Source organism: Carlito syrichta, unplaced genomic scaffold (genome assembly GCF_000164805.1).
Source record: "Carlito syrichta isolate Samal-C Ts95f unplaced genomic scaffold, Tarsius_syrichta-2.0.1 Scaffold302319, whole genome shotgun sequence".
In the NCBI taxonomy this organism is placed as follows: Eukaryota; Metazoa; Chordata; class Mammalia; order Primates; family Tarsiidae; genus Carlito; species Carlito syrichta.
The window spans coordinates 121,159-140,079 of NW_007246415.1; the positions used below are offsets into that span (position 1 = coordinate 121,159).

The 18,921-nt window shown below is 57.8% G+C and overlaps 1 protein-coding gene across 1 annotated transcript; it reads left to right on the forward strand.

Annotated features, from left to right (window-relative positions):
- The first annotated feature begins 4,826 nt into the window (after positions 1-4,826).
- Positions 4,827-16,129, forward strand: BPIFB6 (BPI fold containing family B member 6). The gene is made up of 15 exons (XM_008056309.1): positions 4,827-4,926; positions 5,978-6,077; positions 7,088-7,192; positions 7,631-7,780; positions 7,924-7,987; positions 8,432-8,492; positions 9,229-9,320; positions 10,072-10,248; positions 10,962-11,015; positions 11,678-11,845; positions 12,597-12,664; positions 14,086-14,131; positions 14,947-15,010; positions 15,414-15,490; positions 16,097-16,129. The coding sequence occupies exons 1-15, from the start codon at positions 4,827-4,829 to the stop codon at positions 16,127-16,129; spliced, it is 1,359 nt and encodes a 452-aa protein (XP_008054500.1).
- Positions 16,130-18,921: the final 2,792 nt, after the last annotated feature.

Sequence of the window (18,921 nt, forward strand, 5' to 3'; positions counted from 1 at the left end):
CACCCATCCACCCACCCATCCACCCATCCACCCACCCACCCATCCATTTATTCATCTACCCACTTGTCAATTCATATACCCATTGACCCATCCATCCATCCACCCACCCACCCATCATCCACCCTGTCATCCATACAACCACTCATTTGTTAAATCATTTTTTCCAACCAACCAGGCCCATGATGTGCCTAGTTCAAGAATATATATTCTTTGTGAAGAGGGGAGTGAACATGCCTGAGTCAATTTCCCTGCCCAGAAGGAAGCCAATGGTCTGCCCAGAGAGAACTACCCACCCCTAAGGGACACCATTCTGTCATTCAGTGAGGTGCCTGCTGGGTGCTGGCTGCTGAGAGGGACAGATGAGCGCAGCAGTCTCAGTCCGATCAGAAGATGGAAACCACACAGGAGTTTAAACAGGGGAAGTTTGTTGTGAGGAGATGTGGGCTATGGCAATACTATAAGACATAAGGAAACTCTCTGTGGTCCTCTGGGGCTTAGGGAGAATATTTAAGAAAGGACAAACTTGAAAGAGCTTCAGGCCTCACTAGAGGAGGTATTGCCCACCTACTGGATAGCAGAGTAGTTGGCAGGCATGGCCAGGGGGGAGCTGGCTTGGAGTGGCTGGACACACACTAGACAGCTTAGACCTTCAGAGACTGTAGACAGGCAGCGTGGGGGAGGGGAGGAGAGGGCAGCAGGGTGGGGGTGAGGATGTGGCTTGCAGATAGAGCAGCTGTTGGGGGTGTGGCTCTGGGTCACTTGTGGTTGCAAAAAGGTGATGTGGGACTGCTTACGGAGGAGTCAGGGCACTGGCATGGTCCAGAGGCCATCAGAGGGGGTAACCAGAGTGAGGGCATGGGGGTGTCTCTGGTTTCTGTTGGAGAGGGCTCAGGCTGCACAGTTGCAGAGGGATCACATTCTGGGCCAGGTGCCACCCAACCTGCAGGGGAACGGCAGGAAGCCTCTTCCTCTTGACTCCTTGGGCACCCTCTCTGCACGCTTGTCATAGAGCTACGTGAAGGCAGCATGCAGAACTGAGGGGTGGTGACGGAGTCTGGCTGGTGCAGTGGGTAGAGGGCAGGTGTATTCTCCAGCCCAGCGCCTCTGCACCTGCCCCATGGGCACCCTCTCCCTGGGCCCCATTGAGGACTAAAAGGGCCAGTGCAAACCACACACTCAGCACGATGCCTGGTACGGCTGAAATGCAGCTGGTGAGTCCTGCCATGACCCTGTTGTGAGCATCATGGAGTTCTGCCCTCATCATCAAGAGGGCACAAAAGCAGCCCAGGGAGGCTGAGGGGCTGCCCAAGGATGCACAGCTTGTGAGGCAGCGGCTGGGACTAGAGATCAGAGCTTCTCAGTCCCACTCAGTGGCACTTCTCAGGGGTGTCTCCTTTCCTCCCCACCCCTATCCCCCCTTCATCCCCCTCCCACGTTCATGTGGCCCAGGGGAGGCAGGAAGGCCGAGGTGGGGAGTCAGAGGCACCGGGGCAGACGTGTGGGTCACGAGAGGAGGTGAGGCCTCCTTGCCCCTGGTCTGCTGGGCAGATCAGCAGGGATAAGACAATGCTGTCTGTGGACCAGCTCCTGCAGCTCAGAGCCAGGATCGAGGCGAGGCCATGTCAACCTGGCTTCAGCCGCACCATGACCTCAGGCAGGCCCTTGCTCCTGCTGGTCTCAGTGGCCCTGTGTGCACGTGGGCACAGTGGCTTCCTTGACCTTCAGACCTGTGGGCTCCCTGTGGGGCAGATGAGAAACCCCCGTGCCCAGCAGCCCCAGGATACTCACTAGCACAAAGGCCCCCTGGGCCAGCCCTCCCCAGGACTCCACGCAGAGCCAAGTTGGGTGCCCTAAAGCTTGGTCGAGCCCCAGGCCAGTGGTTGGGTCACCCTGGCCCTGAGATCACCCCTGCCTCCATTGCGCCCAGGTTTGTGCCTCGTGAGAAAGCCCCTACCTGGCACTTGACGTGTCCTGTGTCCCCTGGGGGAGGGCCCCTCTGATGATATCTTGCTTGGCCGCTAGCTCCTCATGCCCTTGTGAGTGAGTCTTGGGGCACAGGCCCCAGGGGGCTCAGTCAGCATCTCGGGGCCCTTGCACCCCCAACACCTCCCTGCCCTGCAGAGCTAGCTCTGCTTGCCCCTGGCACTGGCCCAGCATCACAACTCGCTATCCCACAGCTCTGACAAGCCCTGCCCCTCAGCTCTGCCCCGCCCCAGGTCCATGGCTCCCACATGTGCCTCCCTCAGCCTCACCTTGCCTTGTGGTCATTGATTTGTCTCCCCCACGGGGCTCCAGGGGTCTCTCGGGCAGGAGCCCTAAATGCTCTGTTCACTGAATTACCCTGGGGCTCCACACAAGCCTGGCACACAGCAGGTGCTCAATACATGTTTGTGGAAGGAATGAAAGTGTGCCCACTATATGCCCAGCCATGTGGGAGGTGCTGAGTCTGGGAGAGGGGACAGTGCAAGCCCTGATACCCATGGGGGCCACCACATCCCATCCCCAGCATCTGCCCCCACGTGCCACCGGCTGCCCCAGCCACCCCTGTCCCCGTGCTGTTTACATTGGAACAGACTGAAGTGTCACATGAGCATCAGGGCTCCTGTTCTTCGGGCCTCTAGATAATTATCTGGACCTTATTAAACCCTCAATTATCCAAGCAGCTAATCAGGTTCCTGAATATAAGGGTTTCCTCGTCTCAGAGTTGGGAGGGAAGGATCAGTTATCTGCAGGACTTCCCAGAGCTCAGCACGGTAAGAATAGCTTCCATCTGTGGAACTCTCCAAAGAGTGTCTTATCCAGCACTGTCATTTACAGATGAGAAAACTGAGGCCTAGAGAGGGGTGGAGACTTTCCTGAGGTCACACAGCAAATGGGTGGTGGATCATGTCTTGACCTCCACCCAGTGCTCCCCACCATCTGATGCTGCAGGACTTAGGGAGGGTCAAGGAGGTGGCTGGTCCAGTGGGCCTCTTGGGAGGGAACACTGGGGTACTGCTCCCTGGGAGCTCAGAGCTGAGCAGGGTGAGCCGGTGGGGGTGTCCCGGCGCATGTGCCAGGCCGAGAGGGAGGAGGGGCCCTGGTGGAGGAACACACGAGCAGAGGAGGGGGCAGGGCAGCAGGGGACACGTATCGCGGGGCATGGGTTACCTCTGTGGTAGGGCTCAAGCTGTGGTCTTCGAGGCCGGGGCAGTCGGGGATTGAGAGGGCCTTCCTGGTGGAGGAGGCAAGGGCTGAAGCTATGACTTGAGGAATGAGCAGGTGGTGCACGGGTGGAGGGAAGGCATTCTAAAAGGGAGGGACAGCTCAGGTGAAAGCATAGCCAAAGTCCTAGCACTCGCTGTTTGCGGCAGAAACGTCCACGCGACCGTGTTGCCTGAATCCACTTGTTTTCCCCAGAGGGCAAACGCCCTGGCTGGAGTGACCCTAATGCCGGGCATCCGTTCTGGGCTGGAATGGGGAGGCGGGTGAGGCTCGTCTGCCCCTCTTGCTCTGTCACCTGGCTCAGAACCCCTCAGTCCCTCTGGTGATGCTCAGAGCCTTGTGCCTGGGCGTGGGGGCACAGGCCACAGCTGCATGTGTGTCCCAGAGGTTCAGGAAGCGCCGAGACGGGCTCTTTTCCAGCCCAGACAGCGATATCAGATTGAGCAGGACAGGAGAGGTCGCGCCGTCCCTCAGTGAAGCTGGTCGTGGGCACCAGTGCCCCCGGCTCTCGGCACTTGGCCCTTTTCATTCTGTCTCAACCTGAAGGCTTCCTCCTTGGAGTCTGGCCCTGACCGCTTTGTTCCTCAGCCACCTGACGGCCTCTGCTTGCCTTTCCCTCTGGGCTTTAGGGTTTGGGCCAAGCAGGACTAGCTCTTCTGGGCACCCGGGTGGCCCAGCCTGCCTGGCACATAGCAGGCCCTTAACAAATGTGAGCTGAACGGACGCGTGAGTGAATGGGCGAATGCAGGCAACAGCTCCGACTGGGGCGACAGCCTATGGCGGGGGCCCGTCCTGGTCTGTGAGTCATGGGAGCCCCACTGCCGAGCCCACCGTCAGTGAGGGTCCAGCTGGAGTGCGTCCTGCCGTGCCGATGTCGCCTGGCTCCTGTATGCCCCTCCTTGGTCCTTTTCAGCCCAAGCTCAAAACGGAAGCCCGTTCCATCCCTGGTCAGAAGAACTTCACGACTTGGTAAGGAGGAGGGAGAGATTTCTGGGGGCCGGGGTGGGTTAGGGCTTTCCTAGGAAACTTGAAGGGTCTGGGGTGGGAGGTCCTTCTTCAGCTTGCCATTCACTGGCTGTGAGACCCTGTGTCTGTGCCTCAGTTTCTCTATTGGTGAGGCGATGTCTCAAGGGGCCTTAAGACTGAATTCTGGGGTCCACATAGAAGTGAGGCTGAGCTGGAAGGGGTGGGGGCAGCCTTGGCTGTAAGGTCAAGGTGAGGACACAGAGCTCCCCACCCCACACTTCAGCAGGAGCCCCCAGAGCCAGGGCGAGGCTGGAATTCCTTCTGTAGCCCCAGCATTGAGCCGCAGTTGAACCCACGAAAAACTGCGGCAGGACTCCTTCCAACCCAAGCTGTAGGTCAGTCAGACTGCATCATGCCTATGGGGAAACTGAGGCTTACAGAGGAAGCGACCTCCCTGGGGGATTCCAGAGGCCCCATGTTTAATCTGGCTGTTCCTCACTCCCTTGGGAGAAGAGAGTGATGAGGCTTGCTGGACTCCAAGGCACCTGGACCCCCGTCACAGCCAGGCAGCTCAATCACTCTGAGACAGGAGGTCCCAGGGGAGTGGGGTTCCAGCGGGCAGCACCCAACTCAGGACCCTCGGCACAGGTAGCACCATGCTGTGGATCCTGTGCCTGGCACTCTGCAGCCTGCTAGCCAGCGCACGAGCTGACCCTGCGGCACTGCTGCGCTTGGGCATGGACATCATGAACCACGGTGAGCCTCGGGCCAGGAGGCGGGCATGGCGGGTGGCAGGCAGTCACAGCACATGGTTGCGTGGCCTCGAGCATCCTGTGATCACCAAACAAGCTATGGGCACTGCGTTATGATTGTCCATTTTACAGAGGGGGAAACAGGCCCAGATAAAATGGAACGATGGTCCATGCTCCTCCCGAGTCCCTCCTTGGCCCTGTGGCAAGGGACTTTGGCGACAGGCGGGCTGTGAGTGTGACGGACAGGGGTCAAATTCCAGCACCCATTTGCTTTGTGACCCAAGTAGGTCACTTGCCCTTTCTGTTTGCTCATCAGTAAATGTAAAATGTAAGGAAAAGTAAAATAGGTGACCAGTCCCTCCCTGCAGAATCAAATAAAATGGGAGATTAAAATCACCTGGGGGACTTGAGTCACGCTTGTTTTGCACCTCCACCCCTGGCTCCAGGACCACGAAATGAGTCAACTCCAGTTACAAAAGCTGTGACACTGCTATTGGCTCAGTGTTTGTCCCTCTTCTGGGATTTAGCCTGTGACCATCATGGAGGTGCTTCTGGCAGGGTGGTATTTGTGCCCACAGGAGTCCCCTGGTCACTGGGTCTGGCAGTGGCTGGTCCACAGATCATGTCGATGCTCCAGCTTGGTGTCTGAGACCTCCCGACACGCCCTGCAACTGGCTTCTGGTTCTTGCTGCAACTCTCCTCGATCCAGCTGTGCTGAACCACCCTTCTTCCCTCGCCTGCTGCTTCCTCCCCTCCCAACCTGTGCCCTTGCTGTACCCTCTGCCCAGCGTGGCGCTCCTTCTCTGCTTCCTGGTGAAAATTCCTATTCCCTCTTCAAGCACCAACGAACGTGTCACCTCATCCAGAAGCCTTCCCCAGCGCTTCCCTTCCCGGCCTAAGCCCCTCATGTGGTTCCTCCAGCTCGTTACTCTCTTTGCTGGTGACTGTCTTCCCCACTGAGGAGGCCAGGGGGGTGGGTGTCGCTCAGGCCAGGGTGAGGCACAGAAACTGTAAGTGGTCAGGCTGCCTGAGTGTGTCTCTGGATGCCCCGCCAGAGGTCCAGAGCGCCATGAATGAGAGCCACATCCTGGAGAAGATGGCAGCCGAGGCGGGCAAGAAGCAGCCAGGCATGAAGCCTATCAAAGGCATCACCAAGTAAGCAGAGTGGGTGGCAAGTGTGGTTAGGGCAGACGGTGTGGCAAATGTTATGCCCACGACCCGGAGGGCCAGGCGGGAGAGCTGCTGTAGGGTGGGGCCTCTTCCCTGCCCTGAGCTGTCTTGCTATGTGACCTTGGGCGGCTTACTTCTCCTGCCTGGGCCCTGCCTCCTCAGTCCTTCACTGGGGAGAGATCCCGCCCAGTCATTGTAGGAGGAAGAGAGGCTGAAATGCTGAGCTTTGACTTCCTGCACGCAGCTCTTGCTCGTAGAATGTGCGTGGAGTAAAACGAATGGTAGAGCTGGAGAGGTGTCAACAGTCACTGAGTGGGGAGGGGACACTGGTTTCTCTGCAAGTGCCACATGGGATCGATTAGCAGGAGCTGCCTGGAATGACTCACTGGGAGGGGGCTGAGGTACCATCTGTGATCCATTAGCAATGTCTGCCAAGAGCTCAGGATGGGAAAGTGGAGGTGTATATGCCAAATCTTTGTTATCCTGGATCCCAACTGGTGGTTCTCAGCCAGGGGTGATTGTGTCTCCAAGGGGGCATTTGGCAATGCCTGAAGATGTTTTTGGTGGCCATGATGTTCAGGAGAGTGGGTGATTGCTATAGGTATCTCGTGGGTTAAGGCCAGAGATGAGACCAAATCTCCTGTGTGCCCAGGACAGCCTCTCACAACAAAGGACTGTCCTGCCCAAATGTTGACAGTGCCACTGTCAACAAACTCTGATCTAAGCAAACCCCATTTTATTGACTCAAGACCCACATGAACAGACCAAGGTCACACAGTCAGCCATGTGTCATCTCCTAGGTGATGAGCGCTTTCTGTATACAAACGGGCTCACATCCAGCCTCTTGTTTGCGTTTTGTAATGGCCCCTTGAAAGAGACTTATCCCTATGACATGGGATGGGGGATTCAGTCAGGGCCTCCCAGCAAGGTAGTAGAGTGGGTGGAGGGTCCTGCCTGCCAAGCCCTCACTGCTATGGATGTCTGTCCCCGTCCAGTTTGAAGGTGAAGGACGTCCAACTGCCTGTCATCACACTGAACTTTGTACCTGAAGTGGGCATCTTCCAATGTGTGTCCACAGGCATGACCATCACTGGCAAGAGGTGAGCGTGGCAGAGGAGGGGAGGGGTGAAGGGGAATGGCCTCCCTGTCTCACCATTCTATGTGCAATTATTGTATGCCTGTGGTGTACCAGCTGGGTACTGTGATCTGAGATGATGTAGACTTGATTCCTCCCTTTGATGGGAACCAGACCTAAGCACAATCACAGACTGGGTGACTGGTCTAGGAGTGAGAATGCGTTGGTCAGGGTGGGGGGGATGACAGCTGAGCAGAGTTTTGAAGGATATGTAGGAGTTTGTCAAAGCAAGAGGAGAGGAGAAAGGCTGACTGTGACCTTGGGCAGATTCCACCCCTGTTCTGTGGGGTGGGCCCCTCTCCTTTTCCCTCTCAGAGCTGCAGAGACGGTGAGCCAAGAGGAGGCAGGGAGAGGGGCCATAGTGGCAGAGATGCCCATGATGCCCACCCGTTCCATCCTGCAGCTTCATGGGCGGGAACATGGAGATCATTGTGGTCCTGAACATCACAGCCACGAACCGGCTTCTGCGGGACGAGGAGACAGGCCTCCCCATGTTCAAGAGTGAGGGCTGCAAGATCATCCTGGTCGATGTGAAGACCAACCTGCCGAGCAAGTGAGGGGCCCTGCGACTGGGGAGGAAGTCCACTCACACGGCACCCTCCGGCGTCCCACACCCTGAGCCGTGAACCTCCCCACCGTGTCCCTTCACGTCCTGCGCCCACATGATTGCCCATCTTCTGTCTTGCGCTTCTCTAGTATGCTGCCCAAGGTGGTCAACAAGTTCCTGGATAGCACTCTGCACAAGGTCCTCCCTGGCCTGGTGAGTGACCCAGAGGCAGCCTCTACCTGTCGTTACTGGAACTGCTTAGACCAGGGCTGGAAAATGCATTTCCTTCCGGGTACTGATCCCGATTAGCTGACAGTGGCCAGGAAGGGTTCCGACTGAGCTGTGGAATCATGGCTCAGTCGGAGAAAGTGCCATGATTGTCTAGTGATGTCTGCCATGAGCACGGGAGGAGATGATAACCTGCCTCCCACAGCTTGGCAACATTCTTTTGGCGTCCAGTCCCTGGGGTAGGAGCCCTACTGAGTTTAGAGACTCTGATTTGGTCAGGCAATCTGGATTCTAGTCCAGGCTCTGATCTGAGGCCTTGGTTTACCAGCCAGTCCCTTCCAACCAGACCTCTTGGGTTTCCCCATTTAGCTGTGAGGAGTGATGCCTCCATGCAGGGACCTCTCAACATGACATCCTTTCTGCCTCCAGATGTGTCCAGCCATCGATGCGGTCCTGGCGTATGTGAATAGGAAGTGGACACACCTGAACGGTGAGTGCAACCTGACCACACTTGCTCCTACATGGGGAAGTCAGGATGTCCCCTCCCTCACTCAAGGGCTGTGTCCAGTCCAGCCTGGGACTGGTGGAGACTTGGTGTCCAGAGACACCCTTCACTGTCCAGGTGGGAAGCCTGAGGCCTCGAGGGATTCTGGGTTCCTTCTCTCCCACCCTCCGTCTGGTGTTCCATCCAGCACCCCTGGATGCCAAGGACAGCAGCCTTTCTGCACTCACCCACAGACCTTGTGTCTGAACAGTAATCCTCAAAGTGTTAACGCCCACGTCTCCTTCGCTGGGGGAAATCTGCTCCCATCGTCTTGGGGCCACAGGGCTCCTCAGGGCGGGACAGAGGAAATCTCAGTGTCTGGGACTGAAGAAAGCTTGTCTGTGTCCCCAGCAGTGTGGCCTGTGAAGAACAGGCTTCATTCCTTCGAGCCCCAGTTTGCTCATCTGTAAAACAGGGCCAATGGTCCCGGCCTGCAGGCTGTTGCAAGGCCCGTGCTGAAGCGGCGTGGTGAATGCCCGGCTCTGTGCTGGAAAGCGATGTGGTTTTCCAGGCCAGGCCCCATGGTCTCCTCCTGTAGATGAAGCCACAGGGGCCCAGACAAGCCAAGCAGTTTGCCTTGAGCCATGTGGAGGGCCAGGTTCTGGAGCAGCTGACCAGTGCCAGTTTCTCTGGGCGGCCCCTGGGTGGGCACCTCTTTAAGTGGAACTTCCTCTTCACACAGACCCCATGCCCGTGGGCCAGACAGGCACTGTCAAATACGCCCTGGCGTCCACACCGACCACCACGGCCAGCTACATCCAAGTGGACTTGAGCGTAGGTGCTGGGCCACCAGTGTCCTGGGCTCTCAGGCTCACTGGCCGGGGTGTTGGGTGCTACTCCCGCCAGGGCAGGGGCCAGACCGGGACTGTGATGGGCAGGAGGCCCCTCGGGCCCTGGAAGTCCAGGCCCACCACGAGGGTATCCCTGCCCTGGGCTTCTCCCTCTTTCTGGTCTAAATGTGCCCCTGCTGGTTTCTGGGGCTTCCAACCTCCCACTTCTCCCAAGGCTGCTGGCTTCTCCCAACGCGTGACTCGCCTGGTAGTGTCCTGCCACCATACACATGGGAACGCTGAGGCCTGCGAGAAGGCAAAGCTGGGCTAGAGTCCCACAGTGAGTTGGTGGCAGAGCCGATGAGGCGAGATGCATCTTCCAGAAATAGCACAAGGTCCTAAAATTCACATCCCATGAAGGCATCCTCCAGAGGATCTTAAGGCCCCTTGTACCTTAAGCTCAGCCCTTTCTCCTGAGCGTGAGAAGCAGAAGCCACGGGCCGGGTGAGGAGTGCTCCAGTCAGACCCACTGAGGCCACGGGGCAACCCCAGGAAATGCCACCAGAGCTCCAGGGACCAAGCCCTCCCCCTCCCAGGCCTCAGCCTGCCCTCTTCTGCATGGGGAGGCTTGGTCTCCAACACCGAATGGCTTGCTGACACGAGCTTGGTTGAGCCCTGTTCATTTGGGGGACTGAGGTGCACCCTGGCCACTGTCCCTACAGCCACGGCTGAGTCCCCCTCCCGCTGTCCCACAGCCTGTGGTGCGGCAGCAAAAGGGCAAAACCATGAAACTCGCGGGGGCTGGGGAGGCCCTGGCCTTCCCCGAGGGCCGCGCTGAAGGCTCCTCGCAGCTGCTGCTCTCAGCCACACTCCTGTCCACGGAGCTCACCCTGCTGCAGGAGGCCTTTGACCTGACTACCCAGGACTCGACGGTGAGCCACCCAGCCCCCACCCTGCCTCTGCCCTTGTGGGAGTCCCCGCCGGCTTGTCCACCTAAAGAGTCATCTTGGGGACTGACTTGGGCTTCTGCCATCAGTGCCTCCCACCATCCACCCCCGTCTGCGCAGCCACCACTGACTCATCCTCACCTCCTGCTGTCTGTACAAAACCCATTCACCAACCGCATCGCTAACGTCTCGGCTGGCCATCCACCTTCCTTCTATCCAGCACCACCGCCGACCCGTCCCTCCATGTATCCTTCCCCTTTCCCTCCCACCCGTCCCTCCTTCCGTCCACTCGTGGCCATCCACGCATCCTGCCCCTGCTCCCCCCTGCCTGCCCACGCATCCATCCACCCGTCTGTCATCCCACCCCTTCACACGCTCAACTGTCTATCCATGTCCCCGTTCCTCCATCCATCCGTCCATCCATTCGAGGTCCACCCCCCGCCCCTACTCACCCACTGCATCTGTCCCTTCTCCCGTCTATCTTCCTGATTTTTCATCCAACATTTTCTCCGCACTTGACCTTGTGCTGAGCGCTTTGGCCCCTGGGATGAGTAAGCCCGAGCTCCCCGAAACTCAGTGTCTGTTGAAGCCTAGGTGGTCAGCGCTGAGATGAAGGGGGGCTGGCTGAGGCTGAGAAGATGCTGTGTGGATGGCTCAGGCGGACTTCAGGAACCCTCACCCTGTGTTTCATTCTGCAGATTGGTGAACTGCCCCCACAAACCACCGAGACTCTGGCCGGTTTCCTTCCCCAAGTAAGTGCTCCGGCTCCCTGTGGCCCCCACTCCCTGCCCTGCCCTGCCCTACTGTCCTCCAGTCAAAGGGGAGGCTTTGGGAGGCAGCTTGAAGGCCATGTGAACCTTGCTCAGTGTGGAAGCATCTTGACCTTGCATAAAGGACCCCCTGGGTCAGCTGAGAAACAACTCCCCTTCTGACCAATGTAGAACGAGCTAAATTGTGTACTTTGTTCCTTTTACCTCCTGATGGACACATCTTGACCTTTTCACATTGTACTTCCTGTGTCAGGAGTAGAAATCACCTATTTCTTTTTGAGTTGGAATCTCACTCTATCACCCGGGCTGGAGCGCAGTGGCATACTCACGGCCACCCCAGTGTCGACCTGCTGGGCTCAGGCGATCCTTGTCTCAACCTTCCAAGTAGCCAGATTACAGGCACACACTACCACACCCGGCTAATTTTTGATTTATTGTAGAGACAAAGTCTCACCAAGTTGCCTGGGCTGGTCTCAAACCCATGGGCTCAGGTAATCCACTCGCCTCGGCCTCCCAATGTGCTGGGATAACAGGCTGAGCCACCGAGCCTGGCTGAAATCACCTGTTTCATGAGGATCTCCTGACTTCAACAGAAGCCACCAGTCTAAGGCCAGGCCCTGGCTGACGTGTCCTGGTTTCTGCAGGTAGCCAAGGCCTACCCCAAGTCGAAGCCCCTGGTGACCCGGCTCAGGATAAACAGGCCTCCCAAGGTGACCATGGAGGCAGGCGAGAGCCTGCTGCATCTGCACGGCACCCTGGAGATGCTGGCGGCTCCACGGCGGGGCAGGGTGCCCCTCTTTCTTCTGGAAGTGGTGAGTGATGTCCGGCCCCCATTTGTTCCCGGCCTCGTGGATACTCAAGGCTGGAGGGTGGGACTTGAGTTGACAGCAAGATCGTGAGTTGAAGGGTGCTCAGTTCCTCAGTTGCACGGTCCTACCCTCCTGTCACTGTCGCCTGATGTTCCATCCTTGGCTCTGCCATTGACCCTGGAAATGGCGTTGATCCTGGGAAAGCCCAGCAGTTGGAGGGTTGGTGGTCAAGCTTTCCCTTTCTCTGTCCTCCCTCCTCCCACTCCAACATTCATTAGCATCTACGAAGGCAGCGAAAGGTTTCCTGAGGGGACTGTGGGAGCCTGGAGGGACCCCAAATCCAGTTTGGGAGCATCACAGAGGACTTCCCAGAGGAGGTGATAGCTGAGCTGTGTTTTGGAGGTTGAGCAGGAGCTGGCCAGGGAAGAGCTTGCTATTGGGGAGGCTGGGGGTGGAGGACAGCGCAGGCAGAGGTCACGGCCCACGCAAAGGTCTGGAGCAAGAACGTGATGTGTATGGGGACCTACATGGCGCGGGTATCTTGGGGGTGCGGGCCTGCCCAAGACAAGGAGGGACAAGGAGACTGGTCTGGGGTTTGGAGACACCACAGGGCTCCGTGGCGGAGGGTGGCATGGGCAGAGAGGAGACACTCTGCTTTACCTTCGGCGGTGGCGGTGCGGGGCGGGTGGCGGAGTCTGACTTTGCCAGCCCTGATGGAGGGCCCGCTGCCTTCTCTCCTTCCTCCCCCTCACAGCACTTCAACCTGAAAGTCCAGTACTCAGTGCGTGAGAACCGGCTACAGGTGGCCACCTCTCTGGACAGGTAGGAGCCTACTGCCCATGCCAGCATCCTTGCGCCCCTCATGGGCACCACCAACACACGTGGCTTCCTGTCCCAGGCTCTCCCCTCTCCTGCCCTTCACGGTCCAGGCTGCCGGCTGCTCTAGTCGCCGTCCCGGCTCTGGACTCTTGATGGCTCCCCACCGTCCGCATGGTCTCTTCTCGACCCTTCTCGGATGCTCCCGCCTCTACCCTCCCTTTTCCACTAGACTCTTTCACAGTGACTCAATCACGGGGCATGTCCCCCTTCTGTGAGGAGGCCTTTTGCCCACGCCATCAAATGCTACCTGAGAGTCAGGGCCCAGCTCAGATGCCACCTCCTCCACAAAGCCTGTCCTTACACTAAATAAAGCCAACCTCCATAGAGCTGCCTGAATGAGGCACTGGCTGCACACCCTACTTCATTCTCGCACCCTGGAGAAGGTGCCGTCAACATCTGACTTTACATTCAGTCACACATTGAGTCTTACATTTGCCGAAATAATGAATCTGACTTGTATCATGTCAGGATTCTTTTGGCTTCAGGAGACAGAATTCCAACTGTAACTGGCTTAAGCCCCAGAGGGAATCTTTTGGCTCATATAATTAAAAACTTTTGGGGCGGTCTACCTTCAGGCATGGTTAGATCCAGGCACACAAAGTCCTCAAGGGTCTGTCTCCCTCTTCTTGCCTTTGCTATCCACTTTGTCATCTAGGTTCTCAGGAAATCTCTCCCTGCAAGGTGACAGAGTGACCCCAACAACAAGAGAAGTTTCTTGTCCAGTGATTCTCACAAAATTACCAAGGCTTGGGTGTAGCTTGGGTCACACAGCCAATTCTAAGCCATCCACTGTGACCAAGAGATGGAATGCTTTGATTGGTCAGGCCTGGTTACATGTTCACCATGGGGCTTTGGGCTCAGCCCCATCTGAACGACTTGGAATGAGAATGGAAAACCGCGGTGGGAGGGGGCTGTTATTGGAACAGAATAGACAGCCAACACATGGCCATCACACGGCCTGTTCTGGCGCCACCATGTATTAGTGCAGGGGAGAGGGACTCCCAATCTGTGTCCTGAAGGATCTGAGACCAACCGGTTGGGCTGTAGACCTCTGCCGAGCTGGCTTTGGGCAGGAGCAATGGGCATGACTGGGGGTCTCAGAAGGAAGAACTGGACCCGTGAAAAGAGGCACAGGGCACTCTCTTGGGCTGGGCTAGGGGAATCAGAACAGCCTATAGAAGAAGGTGACAAGTGTCCCCTCGTAGGCGACACGCCGGCGAAGGCTTATGAGCTCCGGACCAGAAGGCTGCAGAAGGGACCCGCGCCAGGGAGGGCCGGGAAGCTGGGGATCCTTTCTCTGGAGCCAGGATGGTGGCTCGGCCACTCTTTTCCCTCCACCCTGGTCTGCTTCCCCTCACCCACAGGTTGCTGAGCCTATCCCGGAAGTCCTCCAAGATTGGTGACTTCAATGTGAGTGGCCGAGGGCTTCTGCCTGGTCTGGCTTGAGGGCAAGACTGGTCCTCCTCCCTTGGGGCTGCAGGGAAGGGGCCCTGAGACGGAGGCAGGATGAACAGAGCAAGGACACCGTGCAGCTTGGTCCTGGCATGCTGTGTGAGCTTGGGAAAGTCCCTCGGTCTCTCCCAGTCAGTTTCCTTTTCTGGATCGAGTCTGGACATATTTGAATCCGTCTGGACTGATTTTAAAACACTGCCGTGGAGAGCAGCAGCCTGGGCTGCCCTGGGTTGGCCCCGCTGTTATTTTCATTAGTCTCTGTAGCCTCAGGGCCCAGCACAGAGCCTGACCTCAGCAGGTGCTAATCATCGCAACAACAATGATGAGGACACTTACTCTGTTCGGCACGCTTTTCCCAAGCTCATTCAGCCCTCATGGAGACCTGTGAGCAGGTGCTATTAGATTTCCCTTTCAGAGGTGGGGAGACTGAGCTGCAGAGAGGTGGCGAATGGGCAACCAGTCGAGGCTGCCGAGTTTCTGCAGGAGTGGGAGCGGGGTCCATGGAGCCACCTCCTGTCTCCTGGGTTGTCCCCTAACTGCACCGTGCGTGGCCTGCCTGTCACCTGCACAGCGACTACATGGAGGCGAAGGGCACGGGCCCGTAGGCAACAGGCCAGGGAGGCCTGGCTTTGATGCCAGCTGGACAGAATACCAGTGACCCGAATGTTTGCTCCGGTGTCCCCAGGCCTACCAGGAGCGAGGGCCGGAAACACCTCTTGACCTGGATGGGACCGAAGAATACAATGTTTTCCTTCTCTCTTCCTCTCCCCCAGGAGCAGGCGTTAACGGGCCTCATCACGGATTATCTCCGAGAAGCCTACATCCCGGCTGTCAATGGTGAGGCTCCCAAGGCCTTGGATTTCGCTGGGCGAGAAGTGCTTGAGGCAACAAGGGCGGCCGCCCCAAGTGGTCTCAGTGCCTGTCCCAGCTCCAGCCGGGGTGGCTGTAAGGGAAGGATGATCACGGCTGAATCTTTGAGGCTAAGTTAGTCTTTGTGTCATCCATCTGGGGACAAAGGCCTCTCCCACAGTTTGGGCTCTGACCTTTGACCCCTCATCATGACGGAGACCTTGACCTGGGATGTAAGCACATGGCCAATCAGGTTTATTTTTTCTCTGCCTGTAAACTGGCAGACATCATGAATCGATCACTGCACTACTGCCCACTACTCTGCCCCAGGCTGCACTCCTAACCAACTGCAGAGCAGTCAGGCTGAGACGACTCTTACTGTATTTCTCAGATGTGCTCCAAGTTGGGCTCCCACTCCCGGACTTTCTGGCCATGAATTACAACCTGGCTGAGCTGGACATCGTGGAGGTAAAGGGAGGGGCTGGGCAGGCCATGTCAATCAGTGGTTTCAGCCAACGGGTGATGAGCAAGAGCCTGCCTCTCTCAAGCTGGAGGGAGCAGGCCTGGGCTGGGCACGAGACCATCTGTATAATCCTGCCAACCCCATGGGCAAGACCTGCCCCCCAGGACCTGGAGCCCTCCTTGGCCTGCGCTCCACAGAAGGACACCTGAACTCTGCCGCACTCTTGCTCTGCCACCTTGGGCAAATTACCTCACCTCGCTCCACGCCTCCACTTTCCTGTGCTTAAAATGGGCACGACACTACAGGCACTGACCTCATGGAGCTGTTGTTAAGATTCATTGAGCTAATTCACCTGAAGGCATAGAGTAAGTGCTCAGAAAATGGTAGCTTTTTCTCATTTGCTATCTCCACTCGGAGAGGCAGGGATGCTCGTCCCCACTTGACAGTTGAGAGAGCTGGGGCTCAAGCAAGTCATGGGCCTCCCCAGGTCACAAGGCGTGTCTGCTGCCCCCTTTGCTCAGGTACCACATCGGTTTCCTTTTCCTGGCAAGGGGCCCGCTTCCATCCCGTCATACTCCCCACCCTCACCCTGGCCCTTTGCCTCCTGCCAGAACGCCCTGGTGCTGGACCTGAAGCTGGACTGACAGCGGGAGGACCCCTGCCAGCGCCTGTCTGCCACCAGCCGACGGTACCCCTGCAGGAGGCCTCTGAGTGAGCCACGTGGGCCTGGCCCTACCACTGTGGCTGCTTCCTTTGACAAGGAGAGGTGGGACGGGCCTGGCTGGTCCTTGGCAATAAACAGGAGGAGGCCCTGCCAAGCATCTGCTGCTTTTGTCTCTTGTTTGGTAGCAAATCCATGTGTGGCTTTTCCTCCCCTTGGTGGGTTTTGGGGTCTAGGACCAGCTTGGGAGTCTGGAGGGCACCTTGTCTCCCTGGGGGTCGTCCTGAGCACATACTGTAAACCTGCTGGATGCCACGCTCAGGGCTTTGCTGGTCCCGTCTCAGTTCATCCACACAGCAGTCCCAAGAGAGGAAGTGTTGTCATCCCCCTTTACAAAGGAGGAAATTAAGTCACAGAGAGGACAACTCCTGGTTCAAGATAAAACGGTCTGGCTATACCACAAAGAAGGGAGGGCCCTCCGTTGCATGGTCCCGGATGCCAGGGCTGTTCCCTTGTCCCCAGCATCAGCCTTAATCCCATCACTTATCCTTTCTCTGGCTCTGGGACAAAGGCTGCCTTGAGGCAGGGCCTGGCAGGTCCAGATGCCTGGGTAATCCGTGGGCAGGCCAGAGACGCCCTCCGCTCCCCCGGCCCCGCCTTCGGATGTCCCCACAGCACACTCAAGTCTACTGAAACCTGACTACCACCCTCCCCAGGCCCAGTGTGCACATGGGGAAACTAAGATACGTGCTTTATTGAGTTGGAAGTCCTGGGTTCTCTCCGAGCCTCAAGTACTGTGTGGCTTTGGATAAGTCACTGTGTCTCTCTGAACCTCCATTTCCCCACCTGTGCGATGGGAAAGGAGTGGGTGCTCTGGCCTATACTCTGATTTCAACAGTCTTTGAGTGGTCCGTCACGCCAGAGTCACCAGGGCAGAAGATGGGAGCTGTGCCGGCAGGAGAGCCCTGCACCTGTGCCCTCACTCCTTGGGGAGGCCACAAGGGGAGCTCTGTGCCCCTGGGCGCTGCTCACCTCAAGACACCCCCAGCCTGGCGGAGGAAGCGAGGCCTCAGGAATGAGGCAAGATCGAGGTCCTGGTCCCTGCCTGAACCTGCTCCTCTCACCGCACCCAGCGGCGGGGTGCAGGGTCAGCCCTCAAGGAAGCTGAGGCCCAGGGTTGCAGGGCAAGAAGTGGGCAGCGGCAGGTCTTCCATCCTGGGGCCACTGCTGTGGAACCTGGGGACTCACTGGGCAGCCTGCCCCAGGAAGATGAGGCCCACACTTGTGCCCACCCCATCCTCACCGTCTGCCACCTCTTTTCCCTGCCCACTCACAGCCCCAGCATCTTGGGAAGGCCTCCAGGGTCTCCCCTCATCTGGATTTCTCTGCACCCCTGGCTCCCCTCCTGTGATGCCAGGCCCTGTCCTCACAACTGGACCAGTTAGGTGAGGGTGAGCACCCTTGGTATTGGCACATCCTACACATGGGACAACTGTAGCTTGCGAGTGCTGGGGCCTGGATGAGAACCCAGAAATTCTGCCTCACTCCAGGAGCTAGTACCGAAGGCTGTGTTTCCACATCCAGTCCTCCCCTCCGATTTCCTCCCTGGTCCCTCGTCACCTCACTGGGTTTTCAAAGGGGCTGCACATCACAACGCCTTCAGGGGCCTGTCAAACATGCCTGTGGAGTCGGGCTGCCAACGGTGAGGCCCTGAGATACTTGAATGAATCCCTTCCCTCAGGCAGGCCCATCCCTGACCTGGTCTTGGTGCATGAGGGGCCACGGAATGCCTGGGAGCTGGCAGAAGTCAGAGTCCCCCATGAGGGGGGAGTCCAGAAGGAAGGGGGGGATGAGGCGGGCCAGAAGCCTTTTCCCTTTCCAGAGGCTGAGCTGGTCCGCGTTAAGATGCGAGTGTTAGGGTCGGGCCGGCTGAGCTCCTGCATGAACCTTGGTTTCCCCACCTGTGCAATGGGAATGTGAATGTGAGTGCTCTGGCCTATAGATATGCTAGGCCAGAAGTGCTTGCCCCACTTCCCTCCTAAGCCCTGGCTCCTCCTGTGTAAGGAGCGGAAATAAAAACAGCACTGACTTCCTCGGGCCACTGTGGTGACCAGACACGTCCACACACGTCAGGCACCTAGTACATAGTGAGTGCTCAACAAATGCTAGTATTGGCTTTCCTTCTTCTTTCCAACAAATGTTTTAAAATCTTTGGGGATACCCAGTGCTGGTGAGGTTGCGGAGCAGCAGCGGCGACAGTGTGCAGTGGCACGATTGCTTGGAGAACCATGGCCGGAGTTGGCACAGCCGAGCATACATGTGCCCCCCGTGCTCCGGCAACTCCGCTCCCAGCCATTTACCCAAAAGAAATGAAAGGCTAAAACTGGGGAAGGGCCGCCCTCTCTCCCTCTCTCCTCCAGGTCGAAAGTCACCCTCCCCACACACCCGAGCCCCTCCCTCCCTGCTCTGTTTTGCCGTTCGCTCCAGACTTCCTGTGTCGCCAGCTGCCGTGTTACCCCCACGCCCCCACCTTCCCCCACCCAGCCCCGCACAGCTGGCTGGCCACCAGTAGCTGCCCAAGTCCAAGCTCTGGTGCAGTGAGGGGGTTTGGGAAACTCAGCAGGAGAAAAAGGAAACTTGTGCTGGGTTGGAAGGCCCAGCACCCTTCAGAGCCTTCCTTCCCTCCCTGGGACTTCACCGGGGAAGGTAGCTTCTGTGCCATCGGGTGGCTCTTGGAGAACTCGGAATGGAGCCTGACAGGTGGCTGGGTGGGCG